The sequence below is a fragment of the Apteryx rowi genome, unplaced genomic scaffold, assembly GCF_003343035.1.
Source record: "Apteryx rowi isolate R43461 unplaced genomic scaffold, aptRow1 scaffold_629, whole genome shotgun sequence".
Lineage (NCBI taxonomy): Eukaryota > Metazoa > Chordata > Aves > Apterygiformes > Apterygidae > Apteryx > Apteryx rowi.
The window spans coordinates 5,307-32,030 of NW_020450904.1; the positions used below are offsets into that span (position 1 = coordinate 5,307).

Below are 26,724 nucleotides of genomic sequence, written 5' to 3' on the forward strand. Positions count from 1 at the left end.
CTTTACTAAAACTCACAACATTTTTTGGAAGCAGGAGATAAGCAGGAGATTCATAAGAGCTACTGGCACTCCCCTGGCAACCTTTTAATTTTTGTCAAACAAAACAAGTAGTTTAAGTCAAAGGTCTCAGCAGAGTTTCTGAAGCACCAGCAGAGCCTCAGAACTGCAAACCCAAAGGGACCATCCGCAATATGGCAGCCTGTCTGCTCTTCCCCGGCACGGACTTGCAACTAGTGATGCCGCCAGACTGCTCTGAAGTATAAACTGTGAAACAAAGGGAGATTCACAGTAATGAATCAAGGAAGGAAATGGCCCAAAATTGTGTTGACAAAGATTTTTGCTGGTACAGACCGCTTTTTGAAAATTTCACTTTTCTTAAAAGTACTTGAAGGTACCTCAAAGTTCATAGAAGAAAAAGGATCTCCAAACCATGTTTTAACCCCTCTATCTTTTGTAACTGCTTTCACCTGAAGATGTATCCAGTACTGAAGTATAGTTTAACACCTGTAGAAGCACGTTTTCATGAAGTTTTAAAAAGCATTACAGTATGTGAATTTGATAGCTTTGTGTCATTTTGCAACTAGAAACCATAATGGAGAACTTTGGAGGTATGCCTTTTATAAGTGGCCTTGATCTTTTAGATTTTTAATTTTTAGTTAGCCATCTCTAAAGGAGGTACACTCCTGCTCTCTCTCTGAGTGTGACATCAGCAGAGGTTTTTTTGTTTTTTTCCTGGGAGAAAGTTAGTGTACACTGAAGGTCTAATCAGTAAAACTGTGATGTATATTTTCTGAGGGTAGTGCTAATAGGTGCATTCGTGATTTATTTCATCGGATAATTCTTGGTTTATTTCATGAAATAGTTTTACTTAAGCTGAGTTTTGGAACAAAATATTATTTGTTATTTGTACAACAAATAATACCTAGGGGGTCTCAGTTTAGGCTTCCCCTAGGAAAGAGACTCCATAGCATAATTTTTACTGGGCTGTTTTTCCTGTAATAAATGCATCAGCTTGCCCATCTTTAAGGTAGAGAACTTGAAAAGCTGACAAGTGTGATTAGGTAAAAGGTTAAATCTAACCAAGGTGGAAAAACGGGACCACGATGATCACTTTACAGGCTTTAAATGTGGTCTGCAAATCTAAAAGACTTTTCAGAAGCTCAGCAAGAAACAGAGCTAAAAGATGTTCTGCAGAGCAGGGCATGCTCCAGAATATTTTTACTCTAGTGTATTTGTCCAGAGATTCATTCCCCCCATTTTTTTTTCTCCTGTAGAAAGAACACAGCAGTAGAAGTATAAAACAGTAGTAGCAGATAGTAGTAGTAACAGAAAGATACAGTATTACATAGTTTTCAAGCCACATGCTATTTTTTTGTGATAGATGTATTACTGAAAACACAGATTTCAGCACACAATGACGTTAGTTTTTGTTCGAGCTGTGAATGCTAAAGACCGGAAGATACACATGGAAAATACTGAGAAAGCAACCAAAAGATGTCTACACACAAGAAATGTCTGTTACGTCTTTGAGGGTTTTTAAAATCGCATTACTAATCTACTGCGGAATAGGTATTTATATCTGTTTACTTAAAAAAAAAAGAGGAAAAAAACCATTCTTTCATAACAATTATGAGTGCAAAACGTGTGTAGCCCGACCTGTCTGTGCAGAAGCGCCCAAGGCCTGAGGATGCCCCGGCAGCGCCGGCGGGCGGTGTGAGCAGCGAGCGCGGTGCCGCAGGGGAGGCGCCCCGGGGGCTCGCCAAAACGCGGGGGCCCCGACGCGGCCGCTAACCCCGGCCGGGAGAGGGGGGAGGCCCGGGCTGCAGCGCCGCCCCGCCGCGGGGCGGGGCGGGGGGCGGGCTGCAGCCTTTTTTAATTTTTATTTTGTATTTATTTGTTTTCCCCCCTTCTTCCCAAAATCGCATGTCTTCGCAGCCCGCCTGGGAGCCTCCCCCGGGCGGAGCTGCCGCTGAGCATGCCTCTGCCGCAGGGACACCCAGGTGGGTTTGGGGGTTTTATTCCTTTGGTTGTTCCCCCCTTCCCCCAGCTTCTGGGTAATGGATGCAGGTGGATATTTCTTGCCGTTTTCTGTATTGCTTCTAGTTTTTCTTAAAAAAAAAAGTGTAAAAAGTTTGTGAAGGTCAGGCAAAATCATAAAGGGGGATGTGGCCAGTGCTGTTTCTTCTTACTTGTTTTGGTTGAAGAGACTTGTGCTTTGGCTTGTGACAGGATTTAAAAGCTTGGGTCGGTTTGGGGTGTTGAGAGAAGGTTTTCTCTATTCACTCTGTTGCAGACCAGCAGGGATCTCAGTTAAGTCTTTAAAGAGACTTTTCTCATTGCTTCAGCTCAGTACTGGAATGGGTCTGTCTCATTTACTGTTGGAATGAAACTTGTCTGTGCTGCAAGTTCCTCTTCACACATTGGAGGATTTGTTTAACTTTTAAAATACTAAACACAAGTAGCTTTTATTTCAAAAGAAATGGTTTGGGGTCTTCTTACACTGCTTTACTACGCAGTTAAAGATTTCTCTTGAGTAAATAGTATAGCTTTCAAAGGTGGTGGGCTTCATAGCGTGTTCTGTAGTTATGTTGTTTTTGTTTTCATCTTAGCCTTTTTTATCAATGTGAATTCCTAAAAGTAAGTCTGTAAGACTGTGTGCAAGAGGTGCTCCCACAGACAGCAGGCTTTGGGAGCTGGGAGATATCTAAACATCTGGACCAAAGGCCCTTCTCTCTTTTGTAGATTACTTCTAATGACTTGTTTCTGGATCTTTTGATATCTTCTAGTGTTACTCAGGCATGAAAAAAATAGTCAAGAACAGATGGGAATTTTGTCTTCTGTGTTGTGAAGTCCCACACAGTCCCCCTTCTTTTATTTTTGTTTGCAAGAAGGATTACTTCAGGTGAGTCCTCTGGTTGTGGATACTTTTAATTATACTAATTTTGTTTGTCACCTGGAAGACAAGGTTTAGTGTATGAAACTTAAAATACAGTATTATTCCCTCCACAAATTAAACTAAATACTGCACTCCACAAATTCTGGCATCAGATCAAATAATTGATTCTCTTTTCATAAAATTCCAGCTGGGATTGATTTTGAAATCATAATATGAATAAGTGAATGAAAATCACTATTTCAAAATTTGATTTTAGTATGGACTCTAACAACAGGCTGAATAAGGCTGTGTGCATATGTAAATATAAGTTTTGTTCTTTAGCTCCTCTGTATCACAAGAGAATAATGTGATTTTTTTTTATTTTTATTTTTTAGCGAAATGCTTTTGATGTTTGAATGTATTTTCTGGAATTTTATCATCTATTTAAAGTGAATTAAGCTTTTTTTTTTTTTGTCATTTTGCACAACTTTGCAAGGGAAGATGGTTAAGAATTGCCAATTAGAAATAAAGACTGAATTCATTTTGAAATACCCCACCCCTAAAACCTTAAAGCAAATTCATTCAATAAGTTGAGGCTTATTTGGAGGCAAAATGAGAWGGAAAAAAAAAACAGATTCATTGCTGCAAAATATTGCTCGAACTTACTAATGTGTGGTGGCAATACAAAAACAAGCCTTACACTCTCAGTATTAGTGTCTTTATTTCCAGAAGCTAATGTAACATCTTTTTTCTGACAGACAGCTTCGGAGAAAAAAAGCAAGCAATGATGCTGTCTTTAGATTACAAATGTCAGAATCTTTGTTAACAGATGAGGCTTTTAATAACTGATGACATTAAATGAACTTTTGGCCCCTTTTCACCATGTTTTGTATGTTTTTATTCTCACATAGACTCAAGCTCATACGAGGAGACAAACTGGCTGTTCGCTTATTTGTTTACCTTATTGCAACTGTAGGATTAAATTGGATGGATAAAGTTTTTTTTTTAAAACAAATTTATTGAGAAGTAGAATTGTCAGAATTAGGTAGAGTTCTGTCTAGCACGTCATGAGTTTGCTAGAAATTGGGAGTGCTCGGTATGTCCTGTTAGAGCATGGAGATTGGGGAGTGCAGAGTGTCACTAGCAAGACAGGGTTATCGGAGCAAAGCAATCTCTATTAAACCAAAGTATGTGTTTGTAGGAGGGGAAAAAAAAATGAGTCTTCACGCACACAAGCCTGTCTTCATGTCTTCTTCAGTAATAATGTGTATTATTCAGTTTAATGCTAATATTAAGTTAGAATTAGACCAGTTCTTTCAAAGAGTTTGCATGGAAGTTTAGAAGATTTTTTTTTTTTGAAGTCTGAATTTGGTTTGTACTTTATCCAAAGAACTTTATACATGCTCTTCTAATATGAGACTTAATCTCTACACAGTGCAGTTCTTCAGACTTTCCTTTGTAAAATCCCCATCTCTTGTTAAAGTTCTTGCAAAACTTTTCATAGCAATCTTAGTGTGTCCATTTTATCCTCGTTTAATTTCGATTGGCAGCGTGGCTTGACCTTCACAGTTTAAGTAGTAACTTTTAAAAATGTATCTTACACTTAATTACCAGGGGCTGCTCCTTTTGCCTAAGCATTGAGGCATCATTCGCATGTGCACTGGGGCAGAATTCATCGTGCGGGATGCAGAAGTCAGATGCCTCACAGGCCAAAGTGCCTGTCCTGCAGGCACTGAAGAAATGATCTCCACAGTCAGTTTTGCCTGCACACCTCATGTTAGATTGCTAAATTTCAGTCAGCTGAATCCCACCTAGCGAACACATCCTTTACAAACACATAAATATAAGCTCTTAATATATGTTTATAAGAATCCAATATTTATTTAACTGTCTATAAAAGATTCATATTTTATTATTTTTATGTTGAGTTTAGTAGTGATACATATATAAAGTTAGTCATATTTCCTAAAGGAATTAAAACCTTCAGCTTTGTCTAACTCCAAGGTCATGGTGCCTTAACAATAATGTTATACTCATATAGTTCAAACCCTCTGCCTGTGGTTATTCTGGTGAAGTTAATTCCCACATAGAAACATTTATGCTCATATACAGTAATCTTTGCTGCACGTTATTTAGGTGTAACCAGTTCAGCCTGGAAAAATTACATCTGTAACTGAATTAATCTGTTTGTAAATCAGACTTAAGTCCCTGCAAATTTTGAATCCAAATTCTGCAATATGCTTTTAAGAGGAGCAGATAGGACTGACCTTGGTTGCCATCTTCAAAAAACAGTGATATGTGAACAGATTAAACAAAATTGTCTTGAAAATAATGGAAAAATAATAGATTAGTTTGTTAGAAGCTTAGGTATAAGCAGAATTATAAAAACATGCACAAATGATTCCTTGTTCTGTTTGTTTTTACTGTACATTCTCTTTTTCCTGTGAATTATTTCTTCTGAATCTCTGCTTCAGCCCAATGCCACAATGCTTTTTTCCTCCAAAAATATTGCAGCTGTTTGCCTTTTCAATCATGCAGTTAGTGTCTGAGAAGCACTCAGCGTCATACTTTTGATCATTTTTCTCACATTTGTGTTTTGTTCCACTAAACTTTCATTCTGTTCTTTTAAGCACAGTATAAGTAAATTTAGAGTTTATTCTCAGTGAGTCCCAGTCAGTTTCTTTCCATAACCTGCAACCAGAACTGGAAAGAAGATATTTAAAAAGAATGGTAGGATGAGGATTTTAAATGTTCTTCCAGAACATTTGAGAAACCTTACCAATCCAGATGACTCTGTCTTTCCTAAATGGGAGGGAAAAGTCAAAAGCATCAGCTTTTCAGACTGTAAATGACCAAAGAGTATAAGGTCTCCTGTAAAGTGTACATAATTTATTCATCACAGGACAAATTTAAGACAGGTTGTGTATATTAGAGTTCAAAATCACTGCATTGATGAGGTATATTTAGTACAGTGACTTTGTGAAAGTAAGGAAATAGAAGAAATACTTGTTATAAAGATAAAAAGGTGTGGTACACAAAGGTATGATAAAAGGGGGGGGGGGGGAAACAACCTTCAGTAGACTCTGATGGACTCTTTCATCTTTCCATTTGGTTAATGCATCTTTTCTACAAGACAGTTTCCAAAAAGCAGTAGTTAGGAGTAATAGAGAAGATATTTGAAATGTGTGTCATTCTTTTTGAAATGTGTGTCATTCTAAGGAGTGCGTGACTCCTGAAAAAGAAGTTTTCATGTTTTTTAATTCAGAAGACTGTGGATATCATGCACTGAAAAATGGAAATTCTTATATATATCTACCTCCATTTAAAAAAAAATGTCTGTGCAGAATTTGTCTGCAGCTGTGGAGAAGACTGGCTAAGCAGTTAAAAATCTAAGCACTTTGCTATTGCTTCACAAAATACATGCACATTGTATTCATTGCATATGGATATCCAAATTCATGTCTCTGGTAGGAAAGATAGGTGAAGCTTTGGGAACTTGGCTGTTTTATAGATAGTGAAGGAGAACATCTGTCCACTGGCAAATGTGGGAGAAGTGAAATTGATATCATGGCTCTGCCAACCTTTTGTAAGCACATGAAAGTTTCAGTAGCTGCACTTGAAATTATTCTTTCTGGGTGAAGAAATAACTGGTCCTGCTCCTAAATTTTGGGGTTTTGGGGGGCATTTCAATTAAGCCCTAACCAAGACTAAAGCTTCACTAGGTGCGGGTTAACTAAAGGCAGAAAAAGCTTCCTCTGAAGCTGTTGCAAAAGACATGTCTTACCATGCCTTTTCTCACCTGAGGAACTTGACTAAAAAGGTGTAAACAGCCTTATCCAGGCTAAACTGTAAGCCAGGGAAAAACTATTTAGAATATCCAAGGAAACTTTAACAGACTGATTTTTCTGTTGAAAATCAGAGTGAAAACTAAAAAGACTGAGATACAGTTGTTAAAATTCAATGAGGGGGTAGCTGTAATTAAATAATGTGCCTAGTTTGGTCTTAATATGGAAAGAGTTGTTTTGTTTTTACCATGTATTTTCTTCTCTTTTGTCAGAAAGACCCCCATTGTCAGAAGAAACAATGGGTGATGCTGGAACTGACTGGTAGCCAACTGCTGGTGGCGCTTTGCTCTGAAGGAAGAGACCATGTTCAAGCACCTTTTTAAGACATCTTCTGTTTTAAGCCTCCAAAAAGATCATCTAACATAATACTAGATTTAAATAGCAAAGCTGAATTTGAGGTGATTGTTCTCTGCTTGATTTTGCTGCCTTGGAGATCTGTGCAAAATTGACCACTGAATAGACAGTGTAGTAAAACATTCATGTGTTACAATACAGTATTTCATGTCTGCATTAACATCAAAGAACTACCTCAGATGAATGAAGATCACAAGGATTGTTCATGAGATGATTTGAATTGTAATGGAGGGACACTTCTGTGAAACTGCTAGAGGACTTCAGAGTAGGGCATCTGACTTCTCTGTCTTCTTCTACTTGTTTCATATTCAGAAATGAACCGCACTTGGACATACAATATGAGCTTTGGTGCACCTACAGACCCTGCTGAGCCAAGGACTGGACTCTCACGAAACGGGCACACAGTAGTGACTGTATTTCTGGGATTTATCTTGTTTTTTGGTTTCTTGAATAACTTGGCTGTCCTCATCCTCTTCTGCAAATTTAAAACCCTTCATAACCCGGTCAACATGCTCCTCCTGAACATCAGTGTCGGTGACATGTTAGTGTGCATCTCCGGCACGACCCTCAGTTTTGTGTCTAACATCCATGGCAAATGGATTGGAGGGGAACACGGCTGTAGGTGGTATGGCTTTGTCAACTCGTGCTTTGGTAAGCTTTCACCGACACTTCTCTTACACTATTCTTTTTAATGCTAGTGCTTGAACTCAGGCAGGTAGCTGACTACTGCTCTGTGGTAAATAGAAGGATGGTTTGCTTGCCTGTCTTATGGTAAGACCCAAGTGAAATACATGGTTAAAAACATTTTACCCAAAGACTTTACAAAGGAATAGTCCAGAGCTGATAAACACTCCCTAACATATCCCATTTTTGAAATGACTTATTTTTAAGAGCAAAAAGTGGCATCCAAAAAGAAGCAAGCCTCTGGAAGGAGGACTTTGACTAGCTATATGAACAAATACAGCGCTTCCCTCTTTTTCAGCAAAATCTCTGTCAACAGGCAGCTACAATCCCTTCAGTGCTGCCTCTATAACAAACCAAGCCTCCTGAAAGTATTCCATTTACCATCTGTAATTATCTATCAATCTGTGATATGAAATCCCTCTTGTTCCAAATAATGACAGTTTTCATCTTTTGATACTTTCTGTTCTCCCCCAAGCAAAATCTTTATTTTAAAATTAGATGCTTGCAGAGTCAATAACAAATGAAGTCATAGAAATAGATTCGTCAGAAATCTTCAACATGTGTATCAAAGCCACAACAAAATAATATCTTGACTTTTTTTTTCCTATCCAGTCAGAACTTTTCCTGCAACTGGTTTGCTGTGTTAGATATGAATCTTTCTAACTGAAGATTATTATTAGAAAAACAAGACAGAACTAAAAAGCACAGTCAGAGGGCAACCTTCATCCCTCCAAGGTGGTCCAGGCTGCGAGGGCAGGGCCAGGCACATTCCTGCGTCTCATCCCAGCCTGGAGCTGCTGTGCATCTAACACAGGCACTGTGTCTCCAAACCTGCATTTTTTACCTGAATTTTAAGGTCTCTCTCTGTGCAGTGGTGTGCTCACTGGTACCCTTCTCTTCCTCAAGCTCATGCTCCAGTAATGACAGTTATTTAAGATTGTCAGCTTCCACTGGGAAATTGCTGCTGTGCTGGAAGTGAGCTCTCAGGAGTTAGCAGTGTTTTGTAATACAAAAACACAGACCTTAAAGATCCAAAAATACACCCTGATATCAAGAATACCTTGGCTTTTTTATTTTTTTTTATTTTGTTTTTGTTTTAATTTGTGCAGGTCAGAATGGGAAGTCTTCTCATTCCCTCTGTCACTTCCACTTTTGTGAGTCATTAGGTTACTGAAATAGACTCCTGTTCCTTGAGTTGTTTGGGGTTTTGGCATACAGCTTTCTCTCAATAACTTGGAGGAAAATGTTTGCAGAAGAGTCACAGGGGGTTTTGCCTGTATTCCCCAAGCCCTCTGTTATCCCTGTCTTCATAACTATGGGAAGAATTGAGAGCTGAATATTTTAGTCACTAGTCTTCTTGGGGAGGAAAGAATTAGGACTGTATTTTCCTCATCCTTTGATTTATTCTCTTTTTTATTATTTAGGGGTGGGATGGGAAGGTAACGTTTGAAGGGAGGAGAAAAAAGTATGTATTCAAAGGATTAGAAGAAGTGTGTCAAAAATGCTCTTAGAGCCTATTTGCTTCTGTCAGAATACCTGTTTGTTACCACCTCAGTTCCAGTGGAATTAAAATAATGAATGAATAAGTTTTTCTCATGGATGAACTTGCTTATCGAATAATTCTTTGGAGCCAAATCTACTGTATAAATCAGATGGATGTCAGGAGAGCAGATTTCTATGCTGTAGTGATACCTGTGTTCATGTGAGAGTTTCTGTTATAATTCTTAAAATTGGTTAGATCTTCAAAGAACAAGCAAGTAAATGAAAACTTAAAAAACAGAATGCTAAGGAGCAAGATGATGAATTTAATTGGAACACATCCAGTGAGGTGACTTCTACTCCTCTGAGTTGTTATACTAATGCCAGCAGGGGATCTTGGGTGGCTGAGGCAGCCAGAATGCAGATTATTTTTGAACTGTGCACATGAAAACTTTTCATGACAGTGTTAAAAAAAAATTCTTTTAGAATTCCTTTCTGGAAGGCATGCAGTGCTCACAATATTTTTCTTTTTCCAGTGCTTATAAAGGGCATACTGAAGGAGTTCTGTTGCAGAGTTATAATTAAAAAAACACACACTATACACTAGAAGATAACATAAGTAAAAGCAAATAATAGTAGGAGATTGCTTAACATTTATGCATCTTACAGACAGCTTGTATCTGCAGATGAATACTGCTGATCTTTTTTTTTTTTTTGAATTTATGTATTCCAAAATGTGCTTAAAAAAAGAGCTAATGCAGGTGTGCAGTAAGGTATATAATAAAGTATATAAACTTTTTGTTTGTTTGTTTTTGCATCCAGTGTGTGCTGTAAGCGTCATACACTGAGCAATATAAAAGAAACATGTAAGAAAACATAAATAGCAAAACTGTATAGATTAGGAGGAGAAATTTGTTTCTTTTACATACACTTTCATGCAATCCTTTAGCTATTCTTCCAAAAAAACATTGCACATTTTCCATTTAATGAAAATTGGCTTACACTCGTTTATGCCTCATCTCTGGTTTTGGCCTGTCAAGGCCAAGACGAACTGTTCTAATGTTAGGGGTGCGGAAGAGAGAGGGGGTGTGGTAGGAAAGATAATTAAGAAGAACTGAAGTTTAACATCAAGCTTTTTAAGAATAAACCTTTTAAATTCTTATCTGTTGCTTTTTTTTTTTTTTTCCCCCTCGTGGACAAGGTGTATATCCTACTAGGACAGACGTCAATATAGGACCAGGATTTCAGCTGCTGTTAAACAAAGTAATTTCATTAACTTCAGTGGAATTGCACTCTCTTATACCAAGTGGATACATACTTTTTTTTTTTTTTTAACTGCACTATAACTAGTGGATACTGAAGTATAACTACTGTACAACTGTAGTATAGTACTACACCATAGATAAATTTGAAGTGGAATACTAAACTTGATGACCTGGTGAGTATTTGATGAGGTGTAAAACACGTCTAAGTCAATTTCAAAGTGTTAAAACATTTTAAAATCCTCTTTAAATCTTTTAAAAGACTGAGAAGGACTGAATTTTTAGTGATTATTTTGTTCCTTCCCACTTTATTTTGTGATACTCTGAAAGCCCCTTCCTTCTTCCTGTTTAAGGTCAAATTGAGAGTGAAAGTGTTCTCCAACAGGTCCCCGGCCTGGATGAAACCTGAGCCAGTGAAAGTAGGAAACTGAGATTTGTTTCAAATTTAAATGCATGGCAATAGATTAGTCTTTTTGCCTGAAGTGTCTTATGTTTCTTAAAATTACACAACTGTTTCCCTGGGAGGTGATCTGGAAAGCAGAGCTCATTCTTCTCCCAGGAAAATTGGCAGTACAATATACTTTGCTGTCACTTAGGGTGGAATCAAGGTGTAAGTCCTTTACAGGGCAGTCCAGGGCACTGCATTGCCTACACCAGACACCTGGGAGTCATGAACTGAGAACCAGCACTGGGGGGTTACCATGGGCATCATGGCAAAAAGAAAAGTGTAAGCGTTCTGTTTATTTACTTGCTGGTTTCTAAAAGTGTCTGTTTCATGATTTCAAGCCATTCTCTGAAAGCAGAAGATTTAGAAACTGATGGAAAGTGTGGATTCTGATCAATAAACATGCAATGAGGATTTCAAGGAGACTGTTAATATCATGGGCTTGCTATAGAAAGGTTAGAGTTGCTGTGCATTAGGAGTGGAACTGCAGGAGGAACAACGTGGGCTGTTCACATCATAAATGATTTTATCCTGGTGCTTGTGCATGTTTGCAGCTCTGCCAAGTAGGTCACTGCAGTGGAAACTGCACATGCCACCGAGTTGGGGAAATGGATGGATTTGCTACATTCACTCCCATTACCCACCACTTAACCACGGTTTGACAGGCTCATGGTTATAGATTTAAACAAACATGTGAAGGGACACATGTGCAGGACACATTTTCCGAGCTGAACTCTGAGTAAACTTTGAAAGCAGGCTGAAATATGAATTGTTAAATATAGCGTGAACTGATTAAGCATTAGATTTTAATTTAGGGAAAATAATTTACTTAGTAACACACTCCCATAGAGACCATATACACAAAAAGTGATATCCTGTCCTAAAATTAAATTTGTCGTGCAGCTTTGACCATCTCACTTGTAGTTTCTCCAATGACCTATTAAGCACTTCAAATCTCTGGATAGCTGAAAACTTTCAGAAACGTTTCATCCTTTCTCAAGATAGTATGGATTTTTACACAAATGTAGACTTCCCAGACACATAGGACAGTCAGAATTTGAGCTTGGATGACTTTTGGAGTTCATTTTCAGAACTGCTACTTTATGCCATATCAGCATTAAATATTCAATAGATTAATTCACATGGGAAAGATGAAGCCTTCCGCAGCTCAGGGAATCCAGCACCAGATTCTAACGCTGGCAAGCTTCAAGGTACTTTGCTAACAAGGATGTTTTTGTGACTGCTGAACTCTTAGCTCGTATTTTTAGGTGTCTACTGATTGTATGTTTTCTCTGTACCTCAGCTCTCATGGTAATTAAAACACCTGGCTGTTTGCCTGAGAAGTTGATTCCAATATTTCATTTTAAAAAATGTACAAAATTCAGACTAGTGTTGTGTCAGTGAGCATCGCTATGCAAGAGGGCATAGGCATGCCTCTGCCATGAGTAACCTGTGCACTGTGAGGCCATGTCTTCCAGGTCCGCATACTGCCTTTGCCCTATATCAAGGGGAGTGCTACATCCTGAAACCTGTTCAAACTGAGGTAAAGCACATATATATCTCTATGTGTTTTGCCAAACCAAAGTCCTATCTAAATAAGGAGGTCAAAACGAATCTTTTAAGAAATGCCATCATAACCAGCTATGTGGGTAGATAATCTTTTAAATCACATTAAAGCAGTTGTTGATCTAGTCCCTTGCGAACACACTGAATGAAAAACAGAACTGCTCATGGTTTTGTTTTAAACCTGAGTGGGAAAATTTCTTTGTGACCTTTAATGAATAATTTTCCTCTTAATCTTTTGCCTTGATTTTTATATGCTTTGGCCTAGATTCGCTGTACTAAGCTAAGGCACTTTAAATTTAGAGATAGACGTCTAGTGTAGCGTAAGATCTTTGCTTATAAGATGCAGTTAAGATTCCAGGTGAAATGACTGGCTCTTTTTTTGTGAAAATAGATGTTTGTCCAGGAGCAAAGCCGTAATCATGCTTGGCTTGGTCCTGCAAGAGCTTGAGTCTTCTGAGCCCTGATACTGCAAAAATTCACCTCCCAGTCTGAAACCACACTTTTTAGTTCCTTGACTGGCCACTGAACATGGATAGTTCCTTTCTCAGATGGGCTTAGGATGTGATTTAAAGTAATCTATCTATAAATAAAGCTGACAACAAGCACAACTAATCAGTAACATTTAAGAAAACTTAGTTCTGCCTTGGGCCTCAAAAGTGTTCTCTCTTTGAAGTGGTTAGACTCTGTTATGTCTGCAGCTAACATTACCTGTGCGAGCTTTCCTAGGTGGTAGTTCTATATCAGAAATACGCTACTGTTTTAAACAGAAGGGAAAAGAAAAGGGATCTAACCAGAGAGAGTACATCAAAGGTGCCTCCAGTTCCTTTATCTAGAAAAGGAGGAATATTGTTGTTACCTAGAGGGCTCTACTTATTTTGGTGTAGTGTTATAGTTGATACTTTGTCCTGGATTTTTTCCACTTGAAGTGCCTGATATCCTCCTAGACTGTATAGTAAATGGAAAAAAATAGGGACTTCTTGAGAAGACACAGATAACATGTAATCTGAATTCCCCTTTGGCATCCCTTCTCTAGGGGGCTGCAGTTAGACTGCCCTTCTTTTTATTTAACTAATTAGTTGATGAGGTAACTTTATATTATTAAATATGCTTGAGAGAGCCACATTCACGTGGAAATATGAACTGCTGAACCCCTTGGGAACAGATATGGGAATCATCTGACTAAAACCAGACATTTTCCAATCCTCCAGGCTTCTTTTATAATCAATAGAAAAACAAATAGGCACTGCCAGCATGCAAATTGCTTGATGTATTTGAGATGTTCTCTTTAGGGTGAGATGAGTTGTGTCCTAGAAGTGCCTCTTTATCTCCACTGGCTATGGAAAGGAGCCCAGGATGACAAGCTCAGGAGTAGATATCTGTTCTGTACCTCCCTGAAGTCATGAGATGACCCTCACAACTAGGGCACTCGTTGCTCCTTCTGCTTCCTTTCCTTTACACATCTTTCCTTATCATCCCCTCTCCACTTGAGCATCCTCTTCCAGGGTGCTGGATTTGTTTCTGGTTCCTGTAGGCGTTACACACAGCACAATGTTTAAATCACTTGGAATAGTTGCCCAAGAGTGGATATTTGGCAAGCATTTGCCTTGTTTCCGTGAAGAGATGCCCGAGTCCTTCATCAGAACATGATCTGACATTCATCATGTAGGCAACATGCTGTCTGCTCTTCCCACAGGTAATTTGAAGAGCACAGCTATTGGACTTTTATGTGCAATTTAAATGCTTGAAGCAGACTGTCACCTCTGAAATTAAAAAAAAGAAACTTAGGCAAGGAATCATATTGTGCAGAGAAAGTGGAAATAGAAGGCTTTTGTGGTGCTTTGAACATTAATCCTGAAATCAGAGACCTCACTGTGGGAGGTGCTTTAACACCAGTTTAGGATAAGAGAAGATTTTGCATTTATTAGGGCAGAGCATCACCTAAGGTCTCATTCAATCTGCTTATGTTTTTTATATGCTTGCAGACTGTGAACGTTGATCCAAACAATGTCAGATCCAGCTGTATAGTGCATAGTCTATGTCTGCATTACCACCCCAGGCTGTTTCCCACCCACTGGATCTGGGCATGTTCCTCAACCCCGTCTTGACACCCATTGTGATGGGACTGTGGGGTGCACCAAAATCCCCCCCTTCCGTCCTCCTTCCCTCTCCTGGCTTTCCACACACAGGGAAGTCAAGCACGTGGCTCAGACAGGAGCTAGAGCGGGTGCTGAACAGCCATAGCTGATGCACTTCAGCACGCACCGGCAGGCAAGCAGAGATTAAGTCACCAGGTTTTCCTATGTCAGCCAATGTTGATGTTTTCTGCCGTCTTTTGTCGTATGATAATCTAGAGACTATTTTCCTAATCCTCTGACAAAAAAAAAAAGAAAAGAAAAAGACAACAAAAAACATGCAGAGATTTCAACAGGGAAGGGTGGAAAGCAGCTTGTGTGTGTTTGGATGTGTGTAGAAAAACCAGCTAGTTTCCTAGAAGGAGGGACAGAAACGTAGAAGAATTTGATAAGGAAATCAATAACTTCTTTGGCTTTTCTTGTGCGTTATTCCTGGCTGTCCCCATGACATCGACTGTTGCTTTGTACAAAGTGTGCTGCCCGTGCCCAAAGACAGTTTCTGTGATGGGCAGGAGGCTACAAATCTCCATCTAGATTTGAAGCATCCTCCTTGAGGTTACATTGCTAGGCATTTTAGCCACATGTTGCAGAATGCTAGGGACAAGGAAATACACAAATAACATGACTTTACATAGAGCCCTGGAAGGGGCTTAAGGGCAAAGACCACGCAGATTTCTTGCAAAATTATCCTGACAATGAACTGAGAATTAAAGATCATGGCTATAAGCTTGTATGAGATGGCGGAACAGCGTTACTGGCAGAGTTAAGCTTAATCAGTTGTGTTTGCAGACCCTCTTCCCTAATCCTGGGTCATGGCATTAACCTGGACAATGCTATGTCTGATGTTGGTTTTCTAACATCACTTTAGGAAAAAGCAGAAACCAGCTGTGTCCTTAGTCAGGCCACATATATGTGAAGAAATATGTTATTAAAATGTAGCTGGTTCTCTGGGCACTCAGTGGGTAGAAGTAAATAAAATAGGCCCCGGTGAATAAGCAGTATTCAGTCAGAAAAAGTACATCCGAGCACGCTGGAGTTCGCTTTTAAAAGGCTATTAAATCATATTCTATTGAGCTCTGTATATATATGGTAACCTCTATTAACTCTTAAGACTGTCTGTGTGCTGTCAGACCTAAATAGAATTGCATATTTTTTTGTAAAACTTTTAAATTTTCCTTGTAGTCCCTGTAATCTACTAGAGAGAAGATATTATCTCTGGCTATTTAAATCCAAGTTATATACCTAGTGTCTTTTTCTTAACTGAAGACATTCATTTTCTCTGTCCATTCCTTTTAGAAAGCATTTAGGTTGAATGCTGTGTAGTAAAAGAGATATTGGCATAATTCCAGATAAAGACACAGTAATAGGTAATAACTAGCAATTTACTTTTTTTCCCTTTTTTCTCAACTGTGTCCAGTACCTCACACTTAAAGTAATCACCAGGGTTTTTTTCTGTTAGTTTGTTTGCCGCTTTTCTCATTAAGAATGTCTATTAAGATGAGAAAATCATTTGCAGTAGTTTGTTAATGGAGTGTCTGGTTATGGAAAAATAAGTTTCTTTGAAAGATGGAGCTACTCTGTTTAGATTAGTATTTTTCTAAGTAGCATCAGTAGCTGAGAAGCTGTTTTTGAAGCTGGAGATTGAGTAAATGACAAATAAGCTAATAACTGAAGCCTCTATTGATTCACAAACCACTTATTGTTTCTCTAGATTTCACAGTCAATATGATTTATTACATATGTAGTGCAAATTCCTCCTATTGCAGGAAAGTGTGTTCGTTCATTTGTTTGTTTGTTTGGAATACTAAGTGAAAATGACCTCTGGCTGCTGTAAATTTTTCCCTAATTGATACAGGCAGGATGAGCTTTTGTTATCAGCAGACAGTAAATGCTAGGGAGTGTCACGCCAGGTAGCTGCTTCATTACACTGACATCCCGCTGTTATTTTTCTATTAAGCGTCCATGTTTTTTGACTACTACAGGAGAGACCATCTCTCCCAGTGCTGCGCAAGGCTGGTGAGGGGCAGGAGAGGCAGCTGAGCTGGAGCTCATTAGATACCCGTGGAAAGGATTGGCTGCCAGGACAATTTCTCTGTCATTGCCTCCCTGCCTGTCACGGCCTGTTTTTGTTCATTTTCTGGAAGTACCACAAGGTCTATCTCTACAGCCTTTGCCAGGCATCTGAGGGGTGGTGGTTTATTATGGGTCTCATCTCTCAAAGATACTGGGCTTTCTCGTGGCTTCAGAGAAGGGTGCTCAGCAAGTCACAGGGTGAAGCCTTAGGTTCAGAGGTGGTGTCGACCTCCCCCTCTTGGTTCTCCATGCTCTAGGTAGTAATTCCTCCAGTCAAGGTCATCTGGGCACTATCTGTTAAAATGGTTGTTTTATTACACTGCCAAACTTCAAGTGCTTCAGCTGGAGGTTTTCATGCCAGCTATCAGCCTCAGGCTCAATTGCTGCGGAAAATTTCAGCCAACAATGCTTCCTAAAATGTGGCAAAATTACGTTGTTATGTCTTCTGTTCACAGTTTCTTAAACCTGTTTCACATTCAACATTGCCAGGCCATGTGTTAGCAATGCAGTCTCATCCTGTGGTCATATACAAGCTTTTACTATCCTTTATGAAAGCAAAGCAGACAGAATGCAGAAGTCTAGTGGCTCCCTGGGCTAACCTGTAAGTCTTTACACATATTCAGTAGTGTTTTATTAGAGACAGATATTTACCAGGTGCTGATCCTCTATTTATTGGTATCATTAATGCAATCCACAGCAGAAATGACAGGTAACTGTTAAAGGGAAGAAGGAATCAAAGTGAGCAAGCTTCAAAGGAGTCAATAGACAAAAACTTTTTTAACCTGAATTATTTGAAGAGTTTCATATACGTTTGTAACCATCAAAATCTATTTAAGACCATATGGTTAGCAGAAAAATGAAAAAAAAAAGGAGAGTTGATCATGCAAGTTTTTCATAAAAAATAGTTCAATCATCTTTAAAAATCAACCATAACAAAAATTTGCTTAAAGTAGGCCTCTAATTATTTCAAAGATTCAAAACCATTAACTAATTCCTATATCTTTCATTTTCATTCCTAAATTTCTGTTGCCTGAGTCCAATACGGACCTCTGAAATGCACTGAAACAGCACACTAACATCTGGAAAGATCTGCTTCAAGCTAAGAAATGCTATGAATTTTACCAAAACACTGATAATCCCTATTCAGCTGGAACTTACGAAAATTTTAGAACACCCAGCCGTTGAATACTGTTGGGTCTGCATTAGTCTTGATTCTTACATGCTTGTACACACTGAAGCATTATTGTTTACCAGATTTACACTTTGTGGATAATTTCTGTTCTGTGCTCAAGCTGTTCATGAAGTTACTGGGAAACCTTCTTACACTGACATGTTTAATCACCCTAATGAAACGATGTAAGTTGTTAGTGAGCTGCACAGCAGATGAAACGAGGCCTGATGCCCTGGAACCAGGATCTCATCTGGGGATTGGGAGTGGCACCTCCCGCTCCTCCTGCAGAGGCAAGAGGAGCAACATGGAGAAGGCTCACCAGCATCCAGACAGTAGAGCTGTGTGTCTTGGTATGCGTTCAGCAGTGTTTCACTACAAACAGTTATAGGGTAGAGAGTAGTATAATAGAGATGACAAGCTACAAATTCTGTCTCTTAATGCAAGGGTAGAATATCTACACGGTATGTAGGTGTGTATTATGTATATATTCTATACACTGGGTGCCATGCCCAAATCAGCTCTCCTCCATACAAGTCTTTGTAACAAGTCCCAGCATTTTGCCTTCATTCAATTGCCTGGGTATGAAAACTGCCAATTGTTTTTTTTTGGGGGGTCTGTTCAATTTTCAGAGAAAGAGCATGTGGCAACACGAGAGGGTTATGGTCCAGCAATGGCTGCGTGAAGATGCTGAGGATTGTTTTACTGTGTGTATTTCTTAAAACTGAAAGCGTGTTTTTATTTAATGTCTTTGTGAGAGGCAAAGACTGCATCAGAGGAATAGAATGAAAGGCTGCCAGATAAATATGCCAGTCAGGATTTAAATGGGCTTTTTGTAATGGGTAAAAAGCAAGTTACGAGGCAAGACAAAGCCATAGCTTAATATTCTTTGTGATAAGAGCAGAATGTAGACATACCACCATCTGTTTTGCTCCATACAGCTCTTTTTCTCTATTGGTTAGAGCATCGTGGGGTGTTTAACAATGAATTTGAAGAGGAGAACAAGTAGGAGTTTTATAACTGTTTATATCTTTTGTGGGGTTGAAAGCACACAGACCTTTTGGAAAAAACTATTAATAGTAGATATAAGCAAGTAATTGTCTTTTATTATTCTGTAATTGCAGCTTCTTATCATTTAAATAAATAATAATTATAATACAAATTAATATTAATAAATAAATGCAAACAAATAAATAAAATAATAAATCCATACTAAATATTTGCCATTCAAAGATATGTTGTACAGTTAAGCTTTTAAAATGCTAAGCTTAAAAGTTATGATAACCTTCAGCATACAGTGGTATTTTTCCAGTACACAGTCCTAGCAGCCTGTGATATGTGATGTAGGGACTTCATGCTTGAAGTAGTACTGTTGAGTCTAATAGTCTTCCTGGATTTATCTCCCAGACTTTAGTCTTATGGCTCTTTAGGCCCCTGCAAAATTTTGATATTCACAGTATAATATATCAAGCAGTTCCACACATTAACTGTGTACTATGGAAAATGCACCTTCCCTTGTTTGTTTGTTTTGAATCTGCCGCCTGCTAATTTCATTTGATAACCCAGTTCTTGTGTTATGAGAAATAGCAAATAATCAGCCCCCATCCATCTTTTTCATGCTTTCTATTCTTTTCTCGGTTTTCCTTTTCTAATAATCCCTGGTGTTTGCTTTTCTCACTGCTACTGAGCATTGGTGCTTGGTAGAAGTGGTTTTCATAGCATTATCAGTCATAACTCTCTTTCCAGAGTGATAAGTCAATCAGAAACAATCACTGTGTATTTAAAGCTAGGACTGTTTTTCTCCACATATGGCAGTTTACATCAATACTGAATTTCATCTGCTCAGTGACTCAGTTTCATGAGGTTGTTCTGCAACACTTTGCAGTCAGCTTTTGTTGATTGAGAGTTATTCAGGGTACTATAATCAGCAGACTTCACTCTTCGCTATCTTTTCCAGATCATTTATTAGTATGTTGAATAACACAGGGCCTAGGACAGATCCACAGGGGACTTTGCTGGCCAACACTCTCCACTGAAAAAACTAATTATTTTCTCCTGATCTTTATTTACTGCCTCTAACCAGTTATTTATCCATATAAGGATCTTCTCTCTTATTACAAGGTAGCTTACTTTCCTTAAGAACTTTTGTGGTGAGATCTAGCCAAAGCTTTTTGGAATTTCAGGTAGGCTTTATTGAATGTGTCACTCCTGTCTGTATATTCAACGGCATTGTCCAGGACCTCTGAGAGATTAGTGAGGCACAATTTCCCTCTGCAGAAGCCATACTGGCTTTTTCCCAATATGTCATACCTCCTTATATGTCCACTATTATATTCTGCATTGTAATTTCTACCATTTGATCCAGTATTGCAGATTAGACTCATTGGATGGATGAAATGGGCTGAAAAGGAATTCCATCTGCATCAGTTACAAACCATTTCTTAATGGAAGTAACAAAGGATTTCCTCTTTTATGGCCCTTTTGAGAGTTAAGGAATGGAGAACCACTTCTCTTTGCACATCCTTTAGCCAGCACAGTCATTTCGTACAGAGGTAGGAGCAGCCTTCTTGCCACTCTTTCTTCCCACCTCTGCAGAATGTGACGTTGTTGGTCTGTAAAACTGTACAAGAAACTCTTGGCTCAAGGGCAGAAGAAAGGTTGCTACACATATTTTGACACTACGTTCATATTAGCACATATGCGACTGGATATTACAGTATTATAAGAAAAAATGTGACTATCAAAGCTTGTGACAGAAACTTGACTCAGGAGAGTATATATCTGTAGAGTGTTCTATTTATAGGAATGGTAACCAATGAAAAAATAGGTTTTTAGAATTCTTCTAAAATTTGTAGAAAAATGCCTTTAAAATGAGCTGGTGCATTCAATGAAAAAGCAAAGGCTCATACAAAGGAAGTTAGCTAGCTGTGATCTGGTAGAACCTTGGCTCCCCAGCTGAGAGATGCTAGTACGTTGTAAATTCACCTCTTAGCCTGCTATATGCTATCTCCCACATGTAGGCAAACCCTGAAGCTACCTGCTACATGTTAAATCCATGGGGATGCTCAGCATGCAGGAAGTCCCGGGGCTGTCCCACATTTGGAAAGCAGAGGAGCAGTGCTGGCAGGAGCCCCTGCGAGACACCTCGRGTATGGACCTGCTTTGCACCAGACAGGACCATCCTGAAGGCATCCTCCAGCCAAGCCAGCACTGCCCATCCCTCCCGCTTTCCACATGCATGCAAACCCCCATGTCTTCTCCTGTGATGTTGTTGTATAGGAGCTCCATCTAGTGCCGACATTATTTCTCAGTCTGAATTCCAAAGGCAGCTGGATAAGTACAATAATAATGAGGTGGTGGATGTAGGAGGTTTAATTTGCATGTGGTAGCCCTGCTTTCCAGAATGCAAAGGGATCCTGCACAACATATGGAAAGTGAGATTGAAACGAATATTGCTTTTTAGCACTGTGCTGATGTCATTCAGATGCAAAAGGGAATTCTTTTCTATATTTGTGCCATTAGGAACAGTTATTCCTTTGTTGAATGATGGATAATGCAGATGGTTAATAACATAGCACAAAAGCATGGTAATACCTGGTGATGAACGTTAAATCACAAGACACAGCTAACAGTTAAGCTCACCCCTAAGGCACAAGTACACTTAAAAAAAAAAATCAGCAGGGGTGGGGAGGATGCAGGGGGAGGTGAAAAAAGATGATTCTTTACTATTTCCTATTTCCATAAAAGTAATACATACTGCCTGTACTGAAGGTATCACTAGACAAACACAATAGGAAGGCTATATCATAAAAAGGAGGACATGGAGAGATGATTGTTGAGAAAAGACCAAGATAGATTTACTGAACAGGACCAGTAATGTTTGCTGTCAGATTTGTCGCAGCAGGCTTGGTTGCAACAGTGTTTTCTTAGCAATTTCTTTTAGAGAAGTCAGAGTTAAACTGATTCTCCTATTAGAATCAAGTGGAAAGAGTTTTCTTTAGAGAAAAGAATGATTTCCTACTCTAATGGACTCACAACTGCAAGCTATACAGGAAAAAGAACAACAAATAATTACAGGCATTAGATAAATATCTATTGGTTTATTTACTTATATTTGAAATGAATTATTGATATTTGAAGTAGCCTATATTTTGAAAGTGTGGACTGCAAGCATTTAAACACTGGCTGTAACTGCTGATGTGTAACAAATGACTGTTGGAAATACTTTCTCTATTTCAAATCAATAGAAGGGCTTTTAATGCCTTAAAAATCGGAAAAAAAATAGTGATCTGATCACTAACACATGTGTGAGTATTCAGCTAGAATAAGAGTTATCAAAGATAAGAATATTTGATTATTTTGATCAGTTATGCTGTCTTTATTATTAAAATATTTGCTAGGAATATCCAAATAGAGCCTGTCATTCTTTGTAAGCAGATTTCATTCTTAGCCGCTTCTGTGGGTTATTGAGACATTCATGCACAGGCCTGCAGTTCATATTCCTTCTACAAGCACTGAACTTATGAGAAGTTGTTATACTTGTATTGTGATTTTAGTGTATTGTAAAATGATTTACTGTGACTTACTCAGTTGCTGATGTGTAGATACAGAGCTGTAAACCTCGGACTAGTTGGGCTAGCAACGGTTAGTTGTCCACCAAGGGCAATGCTTATTTTGACTCTATTCATCTCAACTCTGGGAAGTCTTCTGCCAAAATCTGTCAGCAGCTAGAGTCTGGCCCATAAAATCTTTTTGTTGTTGGGGAGGGGAAAGGAAAAAGTAGATAATTTACTGGGGGTCAGAGGGGAAGAAACAGCAGCCACATAAGCAGCTTTCCAATCTCCAGGCCCCTTTGCTTCTCTTCTGAATTTTTATTTATGGTTCTCTTCTGAAAAAAAAAAGAAAAAATGTTAAAAATGGTTTTGTGAAATTCCATATCCTTGATGTCTCACTTGTTTCGTTCTCAGATTTACTCATTTGATACCACTTTCCCACTAGCCCTAGCAGCTGTGGAAATTAAAGTGAGATTCTATTAATTTAGGTAAGTTTGCTTCATTCTCTGCTGCCAGTCCCAGATTTTGCAGACTGATCAACATCCTCATTAACACTTGTGACAACTCCAGTCTCCCAGCAGAAGAAAAAATGTAACCTGCAAAACTTTGCTGGAGATTGCATATGAGACAGGTTTATCTTGACCTATCTTGACCACTGGAGTTATAAGACTCAGAACTAGAAAACAAAATAGAACAGTTTTTTTAAACAATGAACTAGTTTTGTTCTTTCTTCCCCTATTATGCTGTGCCTCAGTAGCTTCTGATTTTTGCAAACATGTTCATTTGTTGTGGAGAACTCAGCTGCCAGGTAAGCAAATGCTCCCCCCCTATTCTGCTCAGTGAGTCAGCTTTTGAAAAATAGTACTTTTATCACTATAATAGTCTTACCTTCTCACCTGTGAGAAAGTCTGTGATGGCAGTAACTGCTGTGGTGGAAATGACTGTATTTGTGTGGAAGAAAAGCTTTAATCTTTAGGATAAGCAGAGTCCAGTAGTTTTGCTTATTAATATTAACTTAAATGGTGCATAAAAGCAAGGAACAAAGCTAATAGAACAGATTGCTCCCTTTGCACATTTGTAAAGTCTCTTATTCTGTAGCAGGTGTTAGGTTAGGTATTTTGGCCAAAAGTTGATAAAATTTCACCTGAAGATTAAGCTATCATTAGAAAGAGAGCTTATTGCTTTTTCTCCTCTCACTGCTTCCAAACCTATCTTATAAACACAGGAGACCTAAAAACTCTATTCCATGACTATTCCCTGAGGGGTGATATTAGGATATGAGAGGCTTCTAAGGAGATATAGAAGTACAAATATTTTGGAAAGGTCATATCTTTTAAATTGCTTAAATTTTTTATGTTTCATTTTCATAGTTAGAGTGTTTTATTTCTATAGAAAGCTAATAGAAATGCTCTCATTTAAATTCAGGAAAGATATTTCCTTTGAAAACAGCACTGAGTCACTCATCAAACTAGTTTTATGTAACTGAAAAATATATTTATATAATACCATTTCGTAGCACAACTTGGAATTGAACCAAAAACCTTAAAATTGAGGTAGTAGGAGCCTTTTGTTGTTCTGTTGATACCACTGTTGTGGTACCACTCTTACCACTGTTGTTCTATGTTTACTTCTAAGTACCTGGGCAAACCCAATGAAAGATTTCAGCCAGAAGAAATTGCATAAGAATATCTCCCCTCCACCCCAACATTCCCAGCTTGGGGTGTATTTTGTCACAAGGACCTTTTCCTCCTTTTTACTTACTTATTTCTTCATCTCATAGTGCCATAGAGCATCTCATCATATTCTCCAGCTGATGGAGCAGCACATTTAGTAGTTGAAACCACAGGCACTGAGGGAACGTAGCTATGTTACAGAATCACAGAATCACAGAATCGCTGAGGTTGGAAGGGACCTCTGGAGATCATCTAGTCCAACCCCCCTGCTCAAGCAGGGTCACCTAGAGCACATTGCACAGGATTGCATCCAGGCGCGTTTTGAATATCTCCAGAGAAGGAGACTCCACCACCTCTCTGGGCAACCTGTTCCAGTGCTCTGTCACCCTCACAGTGAAGAAGTTTCTCCTCATGTTCAGATGGAAGTGTCTGTGTTTCAGTTTGTGCCCATTGCCTCGCGTCCTGTTGCTCGGCACCACTGAAAAGAGTCTGGTCCCATCCTCTCGACACCCTCCCTTCAGATACTTGTACACATTGATAAGATCTCCTCTCAGCCTTCTCTTCTCCAAGCTAAACAGGCCCAGCTCTCTCAGCCTTTCCTCATAAGAGAGATGCTCCAGTCCCCTAATCATCTTTGTGGCCCTTCGCTGGACTTGCTCCAGTAGTGCCACATCCCTCTTGTACTGGGGAGCCCAGAACTGGACGCAGTACTCCAGATGTGGCCTCACCAGGGCTGAGTAGAGGGGGAGAATCACCTCCCTCGACCTGCTGGCAACACTCTTCCTGATGCACCCCAGGATACCATTGGCCTTCTTGGCCACAAGGGCACATTGCTGCCTCATGCTTAACTTGGTGTCCACCAGCACTCCCAGGTCCTTCTCAGCAGAGCTGCTCTCCAGCAGGTCAACCCTCAACCTCTACTGGTGCATGGGGTTATTCCTCCCTAGGTGCAGATGCCCTGCACTTGCCTTTGTTGAACTACATGAGGTTCCTCTCTGCCCAGCTCTCCAGCCTGTCCAGGTCTCTCTGAATGGCAGCACAGCCCTCTGGTGTATCAGCCACTCCTCCCAGTTTTGTATCATCAGCAAACTTGCTGAGGGTGCACTCTGTGCCTTCATCCAGGTCATTGATGAAGAAGTTGAACAAGACTGGACCTAGTACTGACCCCTGGGGGACACCGCTAGCTACAGGCCTCCAACTAGACTCTGTGCCACTGATCACAACTCTCTGAGCTCTGCTATTCAGCCAGTTCTCAATCCACCTCACTGTCCACTCATCTAACCCACGCTTCCTGAGCTTGCCTATGAGGATGCTATGGGATGCTATGCCAGAGCTGCTGTTGTTTGCTGCTGCACTGAGCTCTCTCGGAGCATGTGGCAGCAGACCCTGAGCACGCAAACCCAGAAGACACGCGCGAGCAGGCCAGGGCGGTGACCCTCACACGGTTCAGGTGGGAAATAACGCAGTCAGTGCAGAGTGTCTCTGGGCTTGTGCAGTGCTTGTGGTGGGAAGCATCAACCTCTGCGTCTGGCAGGTCCTGCTGCAGTTAGGAGAGGATTTGTAGATGGTGCTTGGGAACTCTGGCACTTCCTATCCACTTTATTTCCTTCCTGCTTTTGTAATTGGCCCTCGGTGGCTGATTCTGGAAAACAGTCTTATAGGTACCCAGCAGTGCAAAGCTGGCTCCATCATGGCTTGGGTCTCAGCAGCAGCTTGGCAAAGGCCAGAGAGCTGGGGCAGACTGCTGCTCCCTTGCCTCGTGTCTGCCGCATGGCTGAGTCTCATCCCTGCCTCAGTTTCAGCAATTGAATTTGGTCTGGCTGTGGACTATATTGGCGTTCAGAAGTGTAGAGACTTGTAAGGGAATTATCAACATTACTATGAATGATACACAACTGGAAACATGTAAACACCAGAAGAAACAGCAGAACAAGAGTTCAAAGGATGGCCTGTATAGATAAAGAGTTCCCAGTTATCAAATCAAGGTAAACATTGATTCTGTGAAGCCCAAAGGACATTGCGCTGATAAGACCACAGCACAAATGACTAAACAGCAGAGGCCCCTGCACCCTAACATTAGGAGGATGGCAACAAGGGAAGGGTACCACACATCTCATTTGCCATTTCTTTCCCTGTTAGCTCACTGTGGGAAGAGACAGTACGCATAAAGGTGAGTATATTCCAGGCATACCTTCCAAACAAGGAAAAAGAAACAGTGAGCAGCAACCTTGCCTGAGATGTATAGAGGCTGATGTGGGCAAGATTCTCAAGCAAAAGACCACTTAACTGTGGACCTGAAAGGGTATAAAAGCTCTCTCCAAAAAACAATTTGTTGACAAGGAGAAGAACAGCCCAAGAGGTATAATGAGGACTTGATARCTAGTGTCCCTTGTTCTCCCCGTTGCAAAAAAGTGGTCTTGGCCAGACCTCTTGAACACAAGCACCTTTGTGCTTGTGAGTTTGTGGGCATGAGAATGTGAATCAATGAAAGCCAAGAGAGAATGAGCGTGAGTGGGTAAAATGAACTTGCATGGAGTTTTTTGTGCAATAAAATCACCTTTCTCTTTTTTAAGAGCTTGCACTGACTTTTGATCCATTAATTTCCTGTGGAAGAA

At 39.6% G+C, this 26,724-nt stretch overlaps 1 protein-coding gene across 1 annotated transcript in view; it reads left to right on the forward strand.

The window, feature by feature from the left end:
• The first annotated feature begins 1,915 nt into the window (after window positions 1-1,915).
• LOC112974826 (pinopsin-like) overlaps window positions 1,916-26,724 on the forward strand; it is a 91,015-nt gene continuing 66,206 nt past the window's right edge. The window contains exons 1-3 of the mRNA XM_026084189.1: window positions 1,916-2,000; window positions 2,787-2,902; window positions 6,933-7,725. Coding sequence (XP_025939974.1) covers window positions 7,389-7,725 — 337 coding nt within the window. The 5' untranslated portion in view covers window positions 1,916-2,000; window positions 2,787-2,902; window positions 6,933-7,388. The remainder of the gene's footprint in view (window positions 2,001-2,786; window positions 2,903-6,932; window positions 7,726-26,724) is intronic.